The sequence below is a fragment of the Arachis ipaensis genome, chromosome B6 (assembly GCF_059453495.1).
Source record: "Arachis ipaensis isolate K30076 ecotype BB chromosome B6, ASM5945349v1, whole genome shotgun sequence".
Lineage (NCBI taxonomy): Eukaryota > Viridiplantae > Streptophyta > Magnoliopsida > Fabales > Fabaceae > Arachis > Arachis ipaensis.
This window is the reverse complement of record NC_142441.1, coordinates 121,060,414-121,079,710: the sequence shown is the minus strand read 5'-3', so window position 1 is coordinate 121,079,710 and position 19,297 is coordinate 121,060,414. Positions and strand designations below refer to the sequence as shown.

At 34.1% G+C, this 19,297-nt stretch overlaps 1 protein-coding gene and 1 non-coding gene across 2 annotated transcripts; one reads left to right on the top strand and one right to left on the bottom strand.

Annotated features, from left to right (window-relative positions):
- Positions 1-13,685: 13,685 nt before the first annotated feature.
- Positions 13,686-14,276, top strand: LOC107647193 (uncharacterized). The gene has a single exon (XM_016351307.1). It carries the CDS (start codon positions 13,686-13,688, stop codon positions 14,274-14,276), a length of 591 nt encoding a protein of 196 aa, XP_016206793.1.
- Positions 14,277-18,842: 4,566 nt separating this feature from the next.
- On the bottom strand, positions 18,843-18,946 carry LOC148562515 (small nucleolar RNA R71). Its single transcript, XR_015887175.1, has one exon. It is a non-coding gene; the product is annotated as a small nucleolar RNA R71 (small nucleolar RNA).
- Between the last annotated feature and the right edge of the window lie 351 nt (positions 18,947-19,297).

Here is a 19,297-nt window from a genome sequence, read left to right as displayed (position 1 = left end):
AAGTGCTCCAACACAGCGTCGCGATGAAGTGGATCTTTTGTCTACCTTCCATTTGAACCGTTGCCTAAGATAAGGCTCGTTGCCACCAATTGATGAAGGTCTCCTCTTCTCTCTGCCATAAGTCAGGGGTTATTAAGCTTAGACTCCAAATTATTGAAGATAGAGGGCATTGGAACTAGGCATGAGAAATTGTTGATTCATCTTTCAGCATGCATCTTGGGCAAGTGGCGGGGGTGAATGCAAACCGGCTATGGATTTGTTGCAAAACCGGAAGCTTTTCATAAAGACTCTTCCATAAAAAAATCTTAATTTTATGAGGTAATTTCAATTCCCAAATGCTATTCCATACTCTGTTGTACTGTATGTTCTGAGGCATCAATGAAGTAGGAGAATGAAAGAACCCATAAGCAACTTTGTATCCTGACCCAACTTTGTATATACCAAATTTTGTCCAGCACCAATTAACTTCATCCTCCTCCTCTGTTGGTTTGATGGAAAAAATTTTATTACATATATCAACTGGAAAAATTGACTCAATCAGGTTTCTGTTCTAACTTCTATCAGGATTTAGTAGCGCACAAACATAATACACTTACAGATTCGGTGAAATTGTGACTGCAGCTTGAGGGACATTAAAGGGCAATGGTGGTGGGAGCCAGGGATCATGGAAGATGCGGACATTAGCACCAGAGCCTATTTTCTATAACAAGCCTTTCTCAATCACCTTGCGGCCTTCAAGAACACTTTTCTAGCCCCACAACGGTATGCTTCCTATCTCTGCATGTAAGAAATCTGTATATCTGAAATATTTACCTTTGAACATTCTTGACAGTATAAAATTAGGGTATTTCATTAGACGCCAACATTGCTTGCCCAATAAGGCTAAATTTTGTGCCCTTAGATCTTTGATCCCCAACCCTCCATCTTTCTTCGGTCTCGTCATTGTGTCCCATTTAATCCAAACCATCCTTCGTTTTGTGCCTTTTTTACCCCACCAAAATTGCGAGAGCATGCTATGAATCTCAGTTAACAGCGTGTCCGGGAGCTTGAAACAAGAGAGTGTGTAAATAGGAATCGCTTCCCCCACCGCTCTCAATAGCGCGTGCGTGCCACCTGAGGATAATAAACTTCTTTTCCAACCCATAATCCTCTTCTGAACTTTATCCTTGATAGCTCCAAAGGTTGTTTTCTTTGATTTCTGAACTATGGAGGGCAGCCCCAAGTATTTGTCTTGGGCTCTGATATGTTCAATATTTAGTGTCTGCACAATTGCTAGTCTTGTGTTCTGAGGTGTGTTGTGACTGAAAAAAATGGCCAACTTGTTCAAATTGACTTTTTATCCACGGAAGCCCTCGTAGATCTCTAACAATTCCAAAATGCTTTGGCTTGTATTAGGTGAGCCCTTGCAAAAAAGGATTGAATCATTAGCAAACAAAAGGTGATTAACTGTTTGGCATCTCCGATTAACTTGAACTCCTTGAATTAATCTATTTTGCTCTGCCTTGTGTAGTAAGAAGGAAAGCCCTTCCGCACAAAAAAGAAATAGATATGGAGATAGGGGGTCACCCTGTTGGATGCCCCTATTTGGTCTAAAGTAGCCAAAAGGTTGCCCTTCCACAACAATAGAGTAAGAAACAGTCGTTACCAACTCCTTAGTCCAGTTAATCCATTTAGCATCAAAGCCCAGTTTTTCCATGATGTACCATAAGAAGTGCCATTCAACCCTATCATAAGCCTTGCTCATATCTAGTTTAATAGCCATCTCATGATCTGCTCCACTTTTCTTATTTTTCAAATAGTGCATACATTCGTGGGCAATTAGAATATTATTTGAAATGAGTGTACCTTTGAGAAAAGCACTCTGATTTGGGGTTATGATTTTATTCACAATACCTTGTAGTCAGTGCACCATAACTTTAGAAATAATTTTATACATAACTGAGGACAAACTAATTGGTCGTACCTGAGTCATGTCACTGGCATCTGTCACCTTTAGAATCAAACAAATTTGAGTATAGTTGAAGCTTTTTAGAATTCTGCCACTGTGAAAGAAACTTCGCACTTCCTTAAAAACGTCACCTCCAACTATATCCCAGAAAAAATGAAAAAACTTAGCTGTAAATCCGTCATCACCAGGAACACTCTGAGCATGAACACTAAATGTAGCACTTTTGACCTCGTCCATAGTTACCGGCCTTTGGAGCCTACGGTTCATAGAAGCTGTAACCTTTGAGTAATCTATCATATTTTACTTTTTTAAAATTAAGTTCTTAAATTCACAATTTTACTACCTATTAACCTTTTTATTATATCTGTAATCCATGAATTTAGACCCAATTCATTTTATCCTATTATCATGGATTAGATGAACTTTTTAGCTTATTTATAATCTCTTCCTTAGTTTTGTGTGTTTTATTTATTTGGAATAGTCTTTCACTTAAATCAAATACATAAAAGATGAATAAATATAAAAAATTAACTTTTTATTAGCTAACGTTAATTATTTTTTTTATAATAAATTTATTATTTTAACTCTTATTTTTTTAAAAGATTTAGGATTTTAAAAAATAAAATTTAAAATTTAAAAATATAAATTAAAAAAATTTATTCCTGATTAAATTTGATGAAAGATTAATAAAATTCCATAAGTTTTTTCATCTAGAAAACTCATTTGTCATTAACAACTACGTACATAGACTAGCTCCGCAATTAATGACATTTTATATTGATGGAATTAATTCATTCAAAATCAATTGTAGCTCTTTTATTTTAGTTTACGATATTTTTTTAATTTAATAGGTTAAGAATGAATCTATTACGAATTAAAATTTTATTTAAAGATTTATCGTTGGTCAATAAATAATTATTACATACACAGAACAGAATTTAAACTCCTGATATTTGTTTAAACAAACAAATAAGTTAAGGACTAGATTAATCCAAATTAATTTAAAATCAATTATAACTATATATGTGACTACGGACTCTTTTGATATCCTAAAGATAGGTTTTGCAAAATTAGGTGGGGCCATTGACCATAAAAGTCGAAAAAAAGCTCAGTTACAATGAAAAAGAATAATAACATTAAGAGATAGTATGAATCATCTTATTATAAATTTTTTTGTCCTTGTTCTCAAATAAATTTTATTAGGTCTTTTATAATAATTTTAGTTTTTTTTTTACCAAAGATATGAAGATTCGAACCCGCAACCTCTTAGATGAGTATGGGGAGTTTATGCCATTTGAACTATTACTCATTTGAGTTTATAATAATTTTAGTTTAATTGGTCCTTTTCAATAATAAATATGTGATAATGATCTTTTATGCTAATTTTTCCAATATATTTTAAAAGTTATAATTAATGTGTTTGTACTTTGTAATTTTATAAAAAAAATATATTAATTACTTAATGATCTTATTAATATACATATATAGTTAAGCCAAATTAATATATGGTGTTTTTTTTTCTAAAGTTTAATAGAATTTTAAAACTCCAAACACTTAAACCTTAATAAAATTATTCTAACCAATTATATATATTAGAGTACATAAAGAGTACTTAAAAAAGTATCTAATTAATAAAATAAAATAAAATACTAATTAAATTTATATAGTTATATATGCTAACTTATAATATTATTATATAGCCTCAATTCAATTATATAATAATGAATTTATCTTCCATACCTTCTTTCTTCTTTAATAGAAGGATCTTCCAATATAATGTAGAGATTTTACCGCGCTTTGGCATGCACTCTCGTATAAAAATAGTATGAAGTCGGAGAATAAATTAAATAATTCTCAGGTATTGACAACGAAAAGTAAAAGTATGAAACTCATATACAATATACAATGGGAAAGTAATAGGTTATATGCAAAATGTTTGGCGGGTATGTATCAATTATAGAAGGTTGAATGCCGCTGCAAGGAAGGATCACCATTCTTTACTATTTATTGACTAGATATTGGATCTACTAACGGGTAAATCTCATTATTGTTTTTTTGATGATTTCATTGGTTACTTCCGGATTCACATTTGCTCCTGAAGATTAGGAAAAGACCATATTCACTTGTCTCTTTGGCACATTTGTTTATAAAAGGATGTTATTTGGGCTATGCAATGTACCTGTTACTTTTCAGCGGTGCATGACCAGTGTTTTTTTCGATCTGATGGAGAGTTATCTTTTTCGATCTGATGGAGAGTTGTTTGAAAGTTTTTATTGATGACTTCAGTGTATATGGAACTTCATTTGATAGTTGCTTAGAGAACTTAGCCAAAGACTTAGCTAGATTTGTTGACACTATTTGTGCAATCAATTATGAATCTTTATTTTATTATCTAGTGCATATAAGTTATTTTTATTTTTTTTATAGGAGTACATTCATTACATCGTAATTTTAATAATTAATATAAATTTTAAAAAATTGAATAAATTTATATTTATTTCAATTACATTTAAAAATAAATCATATGTATTCCTATAATTAAGAAATAAATTTAATTTCTTTTAAAATAAATAATTTTTGAATCATCTAATTTATAAAATATTATATTTTTTATTTATCCTAAAAATTAAAAAATTAAATCTAATATTTGTATCTTTTATTAACAAAATTAAAATAAAATATAAAAATAAATTCTAAACAAAAATAAAATACAAAATTTTAAATCTCAAAATATAAAATAATTATATGATAAAAATTACTTAAATATCATTTTTGTGAAGTACTCCGTAAACAAATATAAATAAATGAATATAGATATAAAATAAGTTTTTTTTTTTTCACTAAATCTTTCCAAACATCAATGGTTGATTTGTCTAGATTTATTATTTTTTTTTTCAGAATTTTCATAACTTTAAATTTTTTAATTCTTAGTCCTCGTTAGTCGAATTGAGCATGTAAGAGTCTCATGTCTCATTAATAATTTGTGAATGTAGTTCTTGCCTTCATATTCGTATCAAAATCTCACCATACTCATGTTTTATGCACTTAATTTGAAAATTAAACTAATACTAATATTTTTTTATTAATAGAATTAAAATAAAATATAAAAATAAATTCTAAATAAAAATAAAAATATAAAATTTTAAATTTTAAAATATAAAATAATTATAAAATAAAAAATTAATTAAACATAATTTTTATAACGTACTCCGTGAACATAAATAGATGAATATAGATACAAAATACGTGCATTTTTTTCTAAATCTTTTTGAAACCTCAATTGTTGATTTGCCTAGATCCACTATCTTACCATTTCTCATGTGTTTTTTTTAGAGTTTTCATAACTTCAAATTTTCGAATTCTTTAATAGTAATTAAATGTTTGATTCTCGTTGTAATCCTATCAGTCTCCTATTTACAAAATATAATTTTTATAATCTCCTTTAACTGACACGTAATTTTTTATTGGATTTGTTTCGCTTAATTTTTGATAATTTTGGGTGTCGAATTAAACTTGTATCAAAATTTTAATTTGGAAAATAGATATAACTCTTCATAAAAAAAATGAGCTCAATCTAAGAATGATTTAATATTTTGTGTTGAAATTGAATTGTGTATAAAATGTATAATAAATTATAACATAACAAGATGAAAATATAATGGTTAAATAAGAACTGTAAATAATAATGAAAATAAAATTCAAGTTAAAAGAAATTAAAATATGAAAAAGAAGAACAAAAAATAATAAATGTTGGAAAGGAAGAAAGGAAACAATAAAATGAAAATGAAAATGGACCCCAGATATTTACATGCATTTGCACTTTGTGATTTTATGTTGAGTCAGTGTAACTGAAAATTTTTTTAGAGTTTTAGTATAATAATGAAGTGTTCATATTCTAGTCCCTCACATCTTCCAAGATTTTTTTATTTATAGAGTATAAAGATGGCAAAATATTTTTCTCTTAACATGATCTAACTTCTTTTTTTTCAAATTTTCACAATCCACGACTTAACATTGATTGTGAAGGACCTTGCTCTTAAAGATAAATGTCCCACACCTTTTTCTTTTATCTTGGTCTTCAAACCCCACGTTATGTATAATGTTTTCAGATAAAATCATGTGTGATTATAAAATTTTGACCTAGATCATTCTCAACTTGACTCTTCTTATAGTCCATATTCTACTCCATTCTCGTTGAGTTTTTAGTCAGTAAAAATTTTGTATTAATAAATTGTCCTTTAAAATTTATTTTTTTCGAAAATAAAATAATAAATTTTATAACCCGTGCCTCATATGTAATTTTTTTTATTTTTAAATTTGAAAAGACACTTATATTGTGGTCACGTGTGTTCTGTCATGAGGAGATTAGATTAGCAAAAAATTGTAATTAATATCACTGATGTTATTGAGTTAAGAACGGGCTTGATTTTGTTGGCCTTTTTTTCCTTTACGTTTCTTAGGTTAGATAAAGGACCTTAGACAAAAAGACCTCCATTGTCATGATAGTGGACATTAACACAAAAAGACAGTTATACACCCAAAAGAAGTACACAAAAGAAAAGTTATAGAACATGACAAAAAAAAAAAAGTTGAATATTGAAAATAATATGCACTTCCACCATTAGATTTGGATTGTTAGTCACCTCGTATCTTGTATCGTATACACCTAATTCAAGAAAAACAAAAAAGAGAAAAAGATAAATAAGTGGATAAAAAAATAAAATTTATTAATTTAAAAAAAATATTTAATTTTAATAAGAGACTGTTATATAATATATTTTAGTTATTAATTAGTAATATAATATAATTATATTTTAATTTTAATATTTTATTTTAATTTTAATTTAATTTCAAAATATAATTAAAGAATGTGATGTTATATATTTTAATTGGATGAAAGAACGAGAGAAACAGAAAAAAGAAGATAGAGAAGGAGAAAAATTTTTAATTCTAAAAAGAAAGATTTCATTTCAATTGTAATGAGAGAATGACATGTGATACATTTTAATTGTAAAATTAGTAAGATATAATAAAATTAGTCTATGTATCTATGCGATATACAAAATATATTTATTTTTTATTTATATCTAAGGTTTATTGAACGAAAAAATATTATTCCATATGTTTAAGCGCATATATAAACCCTAAATCACACTCCCTCACATTCTAAAAGATTCATTACACCATTATGTACTGCTCAAAACGGTAAAAACGTTCCACAAATCCAGATCCAGCATGAGCGCCATAAAAAAAAAAAAAAAAAAAACCATTACCTCCCCAATTGATGTATACTGTGGATGCCAATATTGGCTTAAAAGGAGTAATGATCAACTTTGATGAATTTAAATTGTTTTCAATAATTATCAAAAACAAAAAAATATGCTTTCAATGCTGCAACTTTTTTTTGTCACGTTCTATAACTTTTCTTTTGTCTATTATTTTTATGTATAACTTTCTTTTTGTTTTAATGTCCAGTATCATGGCAATGGAGGCTTTTTTGTCTAAGGCCCTTTATCTATACCTAAGAAACGTAAAAGAAAAAAAGGGCCAACAAAGTCAAGCGCGTTCTTAACTCAATAACATCAGTGATATTAATTACAATTTTCTGCTAACCTAATCTCCTCATGACAGAACACACGTGACCACAATAGAAGACAGCATCTGCACTTCTTGCCAGCTACCAGAACTTATTTATCTCTAGAGACAGTTGTCATATTTAAAATCTACCATCGCACTTCTACATATATACAAGGCGCCAGTCATTCTACATCGGAGAATTGGCCATAAAGAAATAGAATTAGTGAGAGTTTTAAACAATAAAAATGAGAGAAAGTATAAGAGAACAACACATATATTAAATGAGAAAGTATAAGGAGCAATAAATTTAGTATACAATGTATACTATAGGAGCAAAAAAAAAAAAAAAAAATTCAAATGATAATTAAGTTAATTAATTTTTAATAATTTCCAATTTCGATTTAAAAAAATAAGGATTTGCAACAGCGGTAGTTACGTATACAGCAAACTCCCTTTCTACGCATGTGATGTGACTTCTTCAAGAACGCTCTTCTCGCCTAGTCTCTTCCGTTCTCACCGGTTCGTCGCTGCCAGCAATATTAGCCGCCGCTGTTTAGAGCACTGGCCGACGCCGCCTTGTGCACCGCGAACGTCCGAACAGCACCGTCACGCACTTTGCGTCATTCGCGCAGCCTCCAACGCACCGGCCGTGCAGCCGGCGGGTTTCACCATTCCAGCATCTTCATCCGCGACAGACGAGGGGACAGACGAGGCAGTCGTTTCATCCGTGCATCACTCCGTGCTATACATATTCACAATCAACGAAGATACAAAATCATTGGCAGAGATGGCAAAAAATTTGTTGGTCCATGGCTTTGATTGCTATATATCCACAATTAATCAAGATACAGAATCTTTAGCTCTTTTTTCTCTGTTCTTTAACACTTCTGATTTAATTCTGCTCTCTTTCACAATCTAGTCACCGTCGACTCTCTCCATCCCATAAATGTGCTGGATGTTCAATTCACTAGCTATGTAGATGGTTATTTTAATTCTTAATCGCATGATTATTTTGTTCGTTTCAGTTTAAATATATACAATTAACAAATATTGGATGGTCATTTCACTACGTAGCCGGATGATTATTTTAATAACTACGTGGATGGTTGTTTGATGACGATCTCACGACGGTGACGGTGACGGGAAGGGGGCTACAGGAGTGGCTGCTGGTTGGGGAGGAAGAGTGATTTGAGGGTGAAAACTGTTTATAATTTAGGGTTTGGATGGTTATTTCTGAAATAACTAAATGGAGGTTTTTGGATTTAGGGTCATTTGTAGAATGGTTTTTTTTTATCCCTATTAGGCTAAATAACCAGCCCATTGTACACATTGTGTCGAACCGGTTAATTAATGACTAATTAACCCATAAATTAAAGTTTATTCTAGAAAACGAGAAATGAGATTTTCATGGTTTAATATGATAGAGAAAATTAAGACGAGAATTTCAACACTTAAAGAATTTGGCCCAAGATTGGGCCAAACGGGCCAGTATTGGGCCCTTGGCCCAACCCAAACCCATTAGAACAAAAGAGCACAGCTCTTCCTCCCCTTCCTCAAAGCCAAACACGCTGAAACATGCAAGGAAAGGGGGAAGAACACTCTTCCAAAGTTCTAACCCTTACTTGTCGCTATATCTTTTGATCCGGAGCTCCGATTGCCGCACCATTTACGGTCATGCGACCACGTCGCCGAGCTCTACAAAGCCCATAACTTTGTTTCTGAGGTAAACCACGTTCTCATCTCAGATCTTCCAGCCTTGATTTTCAAAATTTATGGGTAAAAATATTGAGATTTGTGAGTTTTTAATATTATAGGATCCAACTAGCTTGATGGAGAGGCTTAATCTTGTCTCCTTAATTCTTGGGTGTGGTAAGATTCTCAACCCTAGTGGAATTTATTAGTTTATGATGTTTAGGTATTAAGTGGCTATGTTTGAATGTGATATTGTGGTCTAGGTAGTGTATATATGTATGTTGGAGTTTGATTGAAGTCTTGTAAAGCTTGGAAAGGAGATTTTTGTGCTGAAAAATCTGGTTGAAGGGTGTTGTAGCTTTGAGAGCCTGTGAAATAGTAATATTTGAAGTGTTCCGGGTTGAGCGGAGAATCGGCCAAGGTATGGTTTCGATTTTCTGTATCTAAAATGTAATGTGGTGTGAAAACTTAGGCTAGAAACCCTAAGATAGGATTTGAATTATTGATGTTGTTGATTGGTTGAGATGAATTGTGTTGTTATGTATGTGATTAGTAGATTTTGGATGTTTTGATGGTATGATGTATGAGAGATATGCATGTTTTTATATATGCTTAATAATTGGTTGAGATTGAATTGTAGGTGAAACCATATTACTGGTGCAGATGATATTGATTGTATGTATTGATGGTTGATGGAATTGGTATTGTTGGAACTTGGGATGGGAAAAGATATATGATATGATATTTTGTTTGAAATTGAGTTATTTGATTGAGATTGGTCAAAATAGTGGATTGGTGGATTGTGAATTTAATAAGAATGTTAAAAATAGGAGTTGAGGATGCTTGAGATTGATTTTGGTAGGTATTGGTTAGGTTTAAAAGAATTTGGAAGTGTATGTTTTGAAAATTGGAAGCTTGTGAACTGTTGTAAAAATGATTTTTTTTATGAACTTCATCGGATCATATCTTGAGCTACCGTTTTTGAAATTTAATTCATTTTATATCAAATGAAAGATAATTTAACAAGCTTTAAAATGGTTTGAATTTTGTGGGAATCTAAATTCTGTAGAAAGAGATATGATCGTTGAAAGTTGGTGCCTGAAATCTGAATTTTGTGAATGCTGCAGAATTTGTGATTTCTGGTTTGTGTCCGCACACACAGCCTTGTGCGCACGCACACCATATGGATTTTTGAAATTGTGCGCAGGCACAGCCTTGTGCGCATGCACACACGGGGACATGGCTACTGCTGGGAGCGTTAGCACGCTCTGTGCGCACACACAACCAACGAAGTCTTGCAAGCTAAGCTCGCGCACAGCCTTGTGTGCACGCACACCTTGGTAGGTGTATTCTGTTGAGGGCATTCGCAAGTCCTGTGCGTGCACTCAACAATGAAAAGTTTGCTTTCTGTGCGTACGCACAACCTTGTGCGCACGCACACTTTCTGAAAATACTTCTAGGCGTGCGCACGCATACCCTTGTGCGTATGCACACTGCCCTGTTTTCTTATAAAAATCTTGTTTTTAAATGTTTCACCTTCCCGGTAAGCTTGTAATCTTCTGTGACCCTGTTTCCAGCAAGTATAATAAGCCCCCATTTTCATCCTTTAAGTCCTAAATCAATATAGAATGCCTAGTAATTAAGAAGAAGCTAGGGAAGGGGGGTAACTTGTGGATGAAGAAAAAGGAAATATTGAGGTATTATGACCAATGATGATTGTATGAGTTGTTGAGGAGGATGGTGGGAGTGCTGTGTATGATATGAGTCGAATAGCTGTATGTGATGATGGCTATGGCTGATTATGAATTACGATTTTAAGCCGGATGGCTGAGATAAATATTGAATTATGGTTGAGAATGAATACATAGATATGCTGATTAATTGATATTGTGATTGTTGCACTCCACCTATCTGAGATACGAGTTTCCTTGGGTGAAAGTAGTGGCTAGCCACCAGGTGCTCCAGGTTGAGACTCGATACTCTACTAACCCTATGTCGTAAGTGTGGCCGGACACTATGAAAGTTCCGGATGAGTTCGACCCCGTGGATAAACACCAGTGAGGGTGTTGTATGTGAATTATGATTATGTTTGTGAATAACTCGAGTTGGAAATGTGTGACAGAGGGACAGTCCAATGGTTAGCTACCAGGACTTATCCGGTTGGCTTTATGACCGATAGATGAGATTCATCAGCCACTAGGACAGGCATACATCATATGCATTATATGTGATTTGTTTGGAATGCCTAATTGACTGCATAATTACTTGCTAATTGTCTAACTGCCATATTTGCTTCCTACTTGTGAATTTTCTTGTTTGATATAATTTTGTTTGCAATATTAAATTATTGGTGGCAGTTGGAAGGTTTGAAGGATCTGGAAAGGGGAGTTTTAGTTAGACTGAAGATCCTTAGTTAGTTGCCTATTTTCATTTCTCATGGTTTTGTTATGTTTATACGCTTTAATTATGAATTTGGGAGTTTAGGATTGCCTTCGGCTTTCCTAGGACATTATATGTTAGATAATTGGGCACTGTTACCATGATGAGAACCTCCAGTTCTCACCTATGCAGATTTTGTAGTTTTCAGATGCAAGACGTGAGGCTCCTCGCTGAGGCATGCTGGAGACTTCTGTTTTAGCGAAGATCCTTAGCTCTCGGGACTTTATTTTGGTTTTATGTACTTGCCTAGATATGTATTATCTCCATTATATATATACTGTATTGACTCCTTTTAGAGGTTATTTTGGAGACTTGAATTTTGTAACTCTGTATTTTGGGTTTTCTTTTGGGTCGTTTCTCTATATATGTATGTATACTTCTGTGCTCGGACCGGTTATCTTTGTAAACCGAGTCTTGAGCTTTGATATCTGTATTTTTGGCACTCTCTTGTATATATATTCGTGTTAGCTTACCTTATCTGCTTCGTTTATGTTATCGATCGGAGTGTTGCGCTTTTCAATTTAACGATTTTGTTTTACCCCTTTTTCTCTAAAGGTTCTTAGTTATAAACATTTTTCACACTACTATATATACTAAATTTTATTTTTTTGAGGTCGTAATACCTCGCCATCTCTGTTTTATGACTTATGCATAAGACTCTGTGTGGTAGGTGTTACATTATGGTATCAGAGCAGTTCGTTTCTGTAGAGCCTGAGTGACGGATTGACTATGCTTCTATGCATTCTCTGTGTATGTGTTTATGTGATATTAGGATATCTAATTGATATAACTGACATAAACGTTCATGAACATGAATTTGAGACTTTGAGCACTAGACTTCCGATATTGAGACTGATCAACTTGATATCGATTGTTTGGTGTGTATAGGAATCAGATGGCGCCTTGTAGACGCGGTCGAGGCCGTGGGAGAGGTCGTACTGGTACTCAAGGACCAAAAACCAACCTGAATGATCCGGTAAACTTTATGGCGGCATTGGAAAACATGGTTGCTGCTATGCAGGCCACTACAAAGGCTCTTGGACAGCAGATAAATAATAATGGCAATGGCGGAAATGGAGCTCATGGCCTGATGACGCTGGCAACCTTGTTAAAGGTTAATCCACCAAAGTTCAAAGGAACCACCAATCCAACTGAAGTCGATACCTGGTTTCAGGCCATGGAGCGAGCACTGCAAGCATAGTTGGTGCCTGAAGAGCAGTGTGTTGAGTTTGCTACGTATTAGCTTACTGGAGAAGCACCGCATTGGTGGCAAGGAACCAAACGTCTCTTGCAGCAAGGTGATGACCCTATTTCATGGGATGCTTTTCAAGTGGAGTTTTATAAGAAGTACTTTTCAAATTCCGCTCGGACGACAAAGGAACTTGAGTTAGTGCAGCTGAAGTAGGGTGCTATGTCTGTATCCAAGTATACAGACAAATTTGAGAAACTATGCCGCTTTTCTCGTATCTGTCAGGGAGCCCTTGAAGGCTTTGAGGAGTTGAAATGCATCAAGTATGAAGGAGGGCTCCGAAGCGACATCTTTAGTTCAGTAGGGCCTATGGAGATCAGGACTTTCTCTGAGTTGGTGAATAAGAGTAGAGTGGCTAAAGACTGTGTGAAAAGGGCAGCTGTAGAGAAAGGAAGCCATAGGGAACCATTCCCACAGAACCGAGGGAGGAGCTTTGCTCCTAGAGGTCCACCTTTCAAGCGGGGAGGCTTTGTACCACAGTGGACTCAGGGTCAGAATAACTTCAAAAGGCCTAACAACAATAATGTTCCAGGAAGAAGATTTGGGAAGCAGCCTTTGAATGAGCAAGCTTGTGCTAGGTGTAGGAGTTACCATCCTGGCGTTCCGTGTAAAGCCGGTTGGGGCTTATGTTACTCATGTGGTAAGCCGGGGCATAAGGCCTCAAACTGTCTGGAGAAGCAGAGACAAGGTACTGGGAGAGCACAGCAGCCTGGTCGGGTGTTCACTACCTAAACTGTGGGTGTCAAAGGCTCTGATACACTTATCCGAGGTAAATGTGATATGGCTGGTCAAATCTTAAATTCTTTATTTTATTCGGGAGCAACATATTCATTCATTGCATTTGAAAATGCTAGTGAGTCAGAATTGAAGATTGTGGTTTTGGGCTACGATCTGAACGTGTATAATGCCACTCATGAAGCCATGGTGACTAGGTTAGGATGTCCGCAAGTTTCATTTAGGGTCAAGCAGCGTGATTTTGTCCATAATTTAATTCGCTTGCCGATGACCGACCTTGATCTTATCTTGGGATTGGATTGGTTGTCAAAAAATCATGTTTTGCTGAACTGTTTTGAGAAATTATTGCATTTCATGCCAGAAGGATCAGAAAGGCCGGTTGTGGTAAATAGCTGTTATTTAAATTACGTGGAAGTAAATTATTCGGGACAGGAGTGTCAGGGCGTTATGCTGTTAGCTGCGAGTGTGTCGGGTGAGGAACAAAGTTTAGAGAAAATTCCAGTTGTTTGCGAATTTCTTGAGGTGTTTCCGGATGACATTGAGGAATTCCCCCTAGCCAAGAGATTGAATTTGCAATTGAGTTGGTACCGGGAACGGGGCCAATTTCGATTGCCCCTTATAGAATGTTGCCTTTAGAAATGGCTGAACTCAAGGCTCAGTTGGAAGACTTAATGAGCAAACGCTTTATCCGCCCTAGTGTTTCTTCGTGGGGAGCGCCGGTGTTACTAGTGAAGAAGAAAGACGGGAGCATGCGGCTCTGTGTGGATTACAGGCAACTGAATAAGGTCACAATAAAGAATAAGTACCCGCTGCCGAGGATTGACGATCTCATCGATCAGTTACAAGGAGTTGGGATTTTCTCCAAGATTGATTTGCGATCCGGTTATCACCAGATAAGGGCGAGAGATGAGGACATCCCTAAGACTGCTTTCAGGACTCGTTATGGTCATTACGAGTACACTGTAATGTCTTTTGGGTTGACAAACACTCCTGCAACAATTATAGATTATATGAACAGAATCTTTCGCCCGTTTTTAGATAAGTTTGTTGTCGTCTTTATTGATGATATACTAATTTATTCTAAGACGGAAGAAGAACATGTGGAACACCTGAGGATCATGTTGCAGATACTAAAGGAAAGGAAACTCTATGCGAAACTATCTAAGTGTGAGTTTTGGAAGAGTGAGGTGAAGTTTCTTGGCCATGTAGTGAGTAAGCAGAGGGGATAGTAGTAGATCCTTCCAAGGTGGAAGCAGTGATGGAGTGGGGGCGATGATTAGCGGATAATTTATACGCTTTTTGGCATTGTTTTTACATAGTTTTTAGTATGTTTTAATTACTTTTTAGTATATTTTTATTAGTTTTTAAGCAAAATTCACATTTCTAGACTTTACTATGAGTTTGTGTGTTTTTTTGTGATTTCAGGTATTTTCTGGCTGAAATTGAGGGACTTAAGCAAAAATCTGATTCAGAGGCTGAAGAAGAACTACAGATGCTGTTGGATTCTGACCTCCCTGCAGTCAAAGTGGATTTTCTGGAGCTACAAAAACCCAATTGGTACGCTCTCAATTGCGTTGGAAAGTAGACATCCAGGGATTTCCAGCAATATATAATAGTCCATACTTTGCCAGAGTTTTGACGATGCAAACTGGCATTCAAACGCCAACTTCCTGCCCTATTCTGAAGTTAAACGCTAGAAACAGGTTACAAATCAGAGTTAAACGCCACAAACCTGCTACAACCTGGCGTTTAACTCTAAGAGAAGCCTCTACACGTATAAAGCTCAATGCTCATCCCAAGCACACACCAAGTGGGTCCCGGAAGTGGATTTCTGCATCATTTACTTATCTCTGTAAACCCTAGTAACTAGTTTAGTATAAATAGGACTTTTTACTATTGTATTAGAGGTCTTGGTTATTCTGGTTCCCCCTCTGGGGCTGAAGCCAATGAACACCATTATCACTTATGTATTTTCAACGGTGGAGTTTCTACACCCCATAGATTAAGGTGTGGAGCTCTGCTGTTCTTCATGAATTAATGCAAAGTACTATTATTTTTCTATTCAATTCAAGCTTATTCTTATTCCAAGATATTCACTTGCACTTCAACCTGATGAATGTGATGATCCGTGACACTCATCATTCTCACCTATGAATGCGTGCCTGACAACCACTTCCGTTCTATCTGCAATAGCTTGAGTGTGTATCTCTTAGCCTCCATTCTGAAAGATCGGAGTCTTCGTGGTATAAGCTAGAATCAATTGGCAGCATTCTTGAGATCCGGAAAGTCTAAACCTTGTCTGTGGTATTTCGAGTAGGATCTGGGATGGGATGACTGTGACGAGCTTCAAACTCGCGAGTGTTTGGCGTAGTGACAGACGCAAAAGGATCAATGGATCCTATTCCAACATGAGTGAGAACCGACAGATGATTAGTCGTGCGGTGACAGCGCATTTAGACCATTTTCACTGAGAGGACGGACGGTAACCATTGACAACGGTGATCCCCCAACATACAGCTTGCCATGGAAAGGAGTATGAATGATTGAATGAAAGCAATAGGAAGGCAGAGATCCAGAAGGAACAAAGCATCTCCATACGCTTATCTGAAATCCCACCAATGAATTACATAAGTATCTCTATCTTATTTTATATTTTATTTATGATTTTAATTATCAAAACCTCATAACCATTTGAATCTACCTGACTAATATTTACAAGATGACCATAGCTTGCTTCAAGCCGACAATCTCCGTGGGATCGACCCTTACTCATGTAAGGTTTATTACTGGGACGACCCAGTGCACTTGCTGGTTAGTTGTGTGGAGTTGTGAAAAAGAGTTGAGATTACATTCGTGCGTACCAAGTTTTTGGCGCCGTTTTAGAGATCACAATTTTGTGCACCAAGTTTTTGGCGCCGTTGCTGGGGATTGTTCGTGTTTGGACAATTGACGGTTCATCTTGTTGCTCAGATTAGGTAATTTTATTTTAATTTTACGTTTTTTGTTTTTATTCTTTTTATTTTCAAAAAAAATTTGAAAAAAATAATATATAATTTATATTTGTTCTTCAGAATTTTTAAGAATGAATTCTAGAGTTTCAGATGATGCTTTTATCATCACAGGAGCTAATTGATTCCCATCAATTTGGCTGTTGTATGTAATGTCCTGCTGAAGCTTGGCTAGCCATGTCTAATCTTTTTAGACTGAAGCTTTAGACTAACATTGCATGATTCCTGGAATTCTTATTAAAAATTTTGAAATCCTTATTTTTCTTTTTCCAAATAATTTTCGAAAAATACAAAAAAATTTAATAAAATCATAAAAACCAAAAAATTTGTGTTTCTTGTTTGAGTCTAGTGTCAAATTTTAAGTTTGGTGTCAACTGCATTTTTCTTATTTTTGAAAATTCATGCATGGTGTTCTTCATGAACTTCAAGTTGTTCTTGATGATTTTCCTTATTTGATCTTTACATTTTCTTGTTTTGTGTCTTTTCTTGTTTTTCATATGCATTCTTGAATTATTAGTGTCTATAGATTAAAAATTTCTAAGTTTGGTGTCTTGCATGTCTTTCTTTTCTTAAAAATTTTTAAAAATAAGTTCTTGGTGTTCATCTTGACATTTAAAGTATTCTTGGTGTTCATCTTGACATTCAAAGTGTTCTTGCATGCATTAGTTGTTTTGATTCATAATTTCTATGTTTTGTTTCAATTTGGTGTTTTTCTCTCTCTTTACTAAAAAATTCAAAAATAAAAAATATATCTTTCCTTATTTCACTCATAAATTTCGAAAATTTGAATTGATTTAGTCATAAATGTTTTAAATTTAATTGCTTCTTATGAGTCAAGTCAAATTTTCAATTTAAAAATTCTATCTTTTTCAAATCTTTTTCAAAAATCAAATCTTTTTCATTTTTTCTTTCATATTTTCGAAAATTTCAAAATGATTTTCAAAATCTTTTTATTATTTCTATCTCATATTTTCGAAATTAATGCTATCATTTAATATTCTGATTCAAAAATCTCAAGTTGTTACTTGCCTATTAAGAAAGGTTCAATCTTTAAAATTTTAAATAATATCTTTTAGTTTCTTGTTAGTCAAGTAATCAACTTTAATTTTCAAAATCAAATCTTTTTTAAATTTCTTTTTTAAATCTTTTTCAAATTAAATTTAATCATATCTTTTTCAAAATTGAATTTCAAAATCTTTTCTAACTTCTTATCTTTTCAAATTTGATTTTCAAATCTTTTTTTTATTAACTACTTGACTTTTTGGTTTGATTTTAAAAGTCTTCTATTTCAATCATATATTTTCTCAAAAATTTGAAAACTAAATAAAGTAATTACTATTCCTTATCTTTTTCAAATTTTATTTTGTTTCTCTTTTTAATTTTCGAATTCTAAACTACATTTTAAAATAAAAATAAAAATATTTTCCTTTTATTTTAATTTAAATTCGAATTCAATCTCCCTCTCTCATCTCTCTATATATTTATTTATCTACTAACACTCCTCTTTCACTCAAAATTCGAACCCCCTCTTCTTCTTTGTGTTCGAATTTTTCTCTTCTCCTTCTTCTATTCTTCTCTTCTTCTACTCACATAAATGAATCTTTATACTGTGACATAGAGGATTCCTCTTTTTTTCTGTTCTCTTCTTTTTCATATGAGCAGGAACAGGGATAAAGACACTCTTATTGAAGCTGATTCTGAACCTGAAAGGACTCTTAAGAGGAAACTAAGAGAAGCTAAAGCACAACCCTCTGGAGAGAACCTGATAGAAATTTTTGAAAAAGAAGGAGACATGGCCGAACTCAATAACAATGGTGGAGATGCAAGGAAGGTGCTTGGTGATTTCACTACACCAACTTCTAATTTCTATGGAAGAAGCATCTCAATTCCTGCCATTGGAGCAAACAACTTTGAGCTTAAGCCTCAATTAGTTTCTCTAATGCAACAGAATTGCAAGTTTCATGGACTTCCATTGGAAGATCCTCATCAGTTTTTAGCTGAATTCTTGCAAATTTGTGACACTGTCAAGACCAATGGAGTTAATCCCGAGGTCTACATGCTTATGCTTTTCCCTTTTGCTGTAAGAGACAGAGCTAGAACATGGTTGGATTCACAACCTAAGGAAAGTCTGAACTCTTGGGAAAAGCTGGTCAGTGCTTTCCTGGCCAAATTCTTTCCACCTCAAAAGATGAGCAAGCTTAGAGTAGAAATCCAAACCTTTAGACAGAAGGAAGGTGAGTCCCTCTATGAAGCTTGGGAAAGATATAAGCAATTGATCAAAAGGTGTCCTACTGACATGTTTCCAGAATGGAGCATCATATGTATATTCTATGATGGTCTATCTGAGTTGTCAAAAATTTCATTGGACCATTTTGCAGGAGGATCTCTTCATCTGAAAACCCCTGCAGAAGCTAAGGAACTCATTGAAATGGTTGTAAATAACCAGTTCATATACACCTATGAGAGGAATCCTGTGAACAATGGGATGCCTCAGAAGAAGGGAGTTCTTGAAATTGATACTCTGAATGCCATATTGGCTCAGAACAAAATATTGACTCAACAAGTTAACATGATTTCTCAGAGTCTGAATGGATTGCAAGCTGCATCCAACAGTACTAAAGAAGCATCTTCTGAAGAAGAAGCTTATGA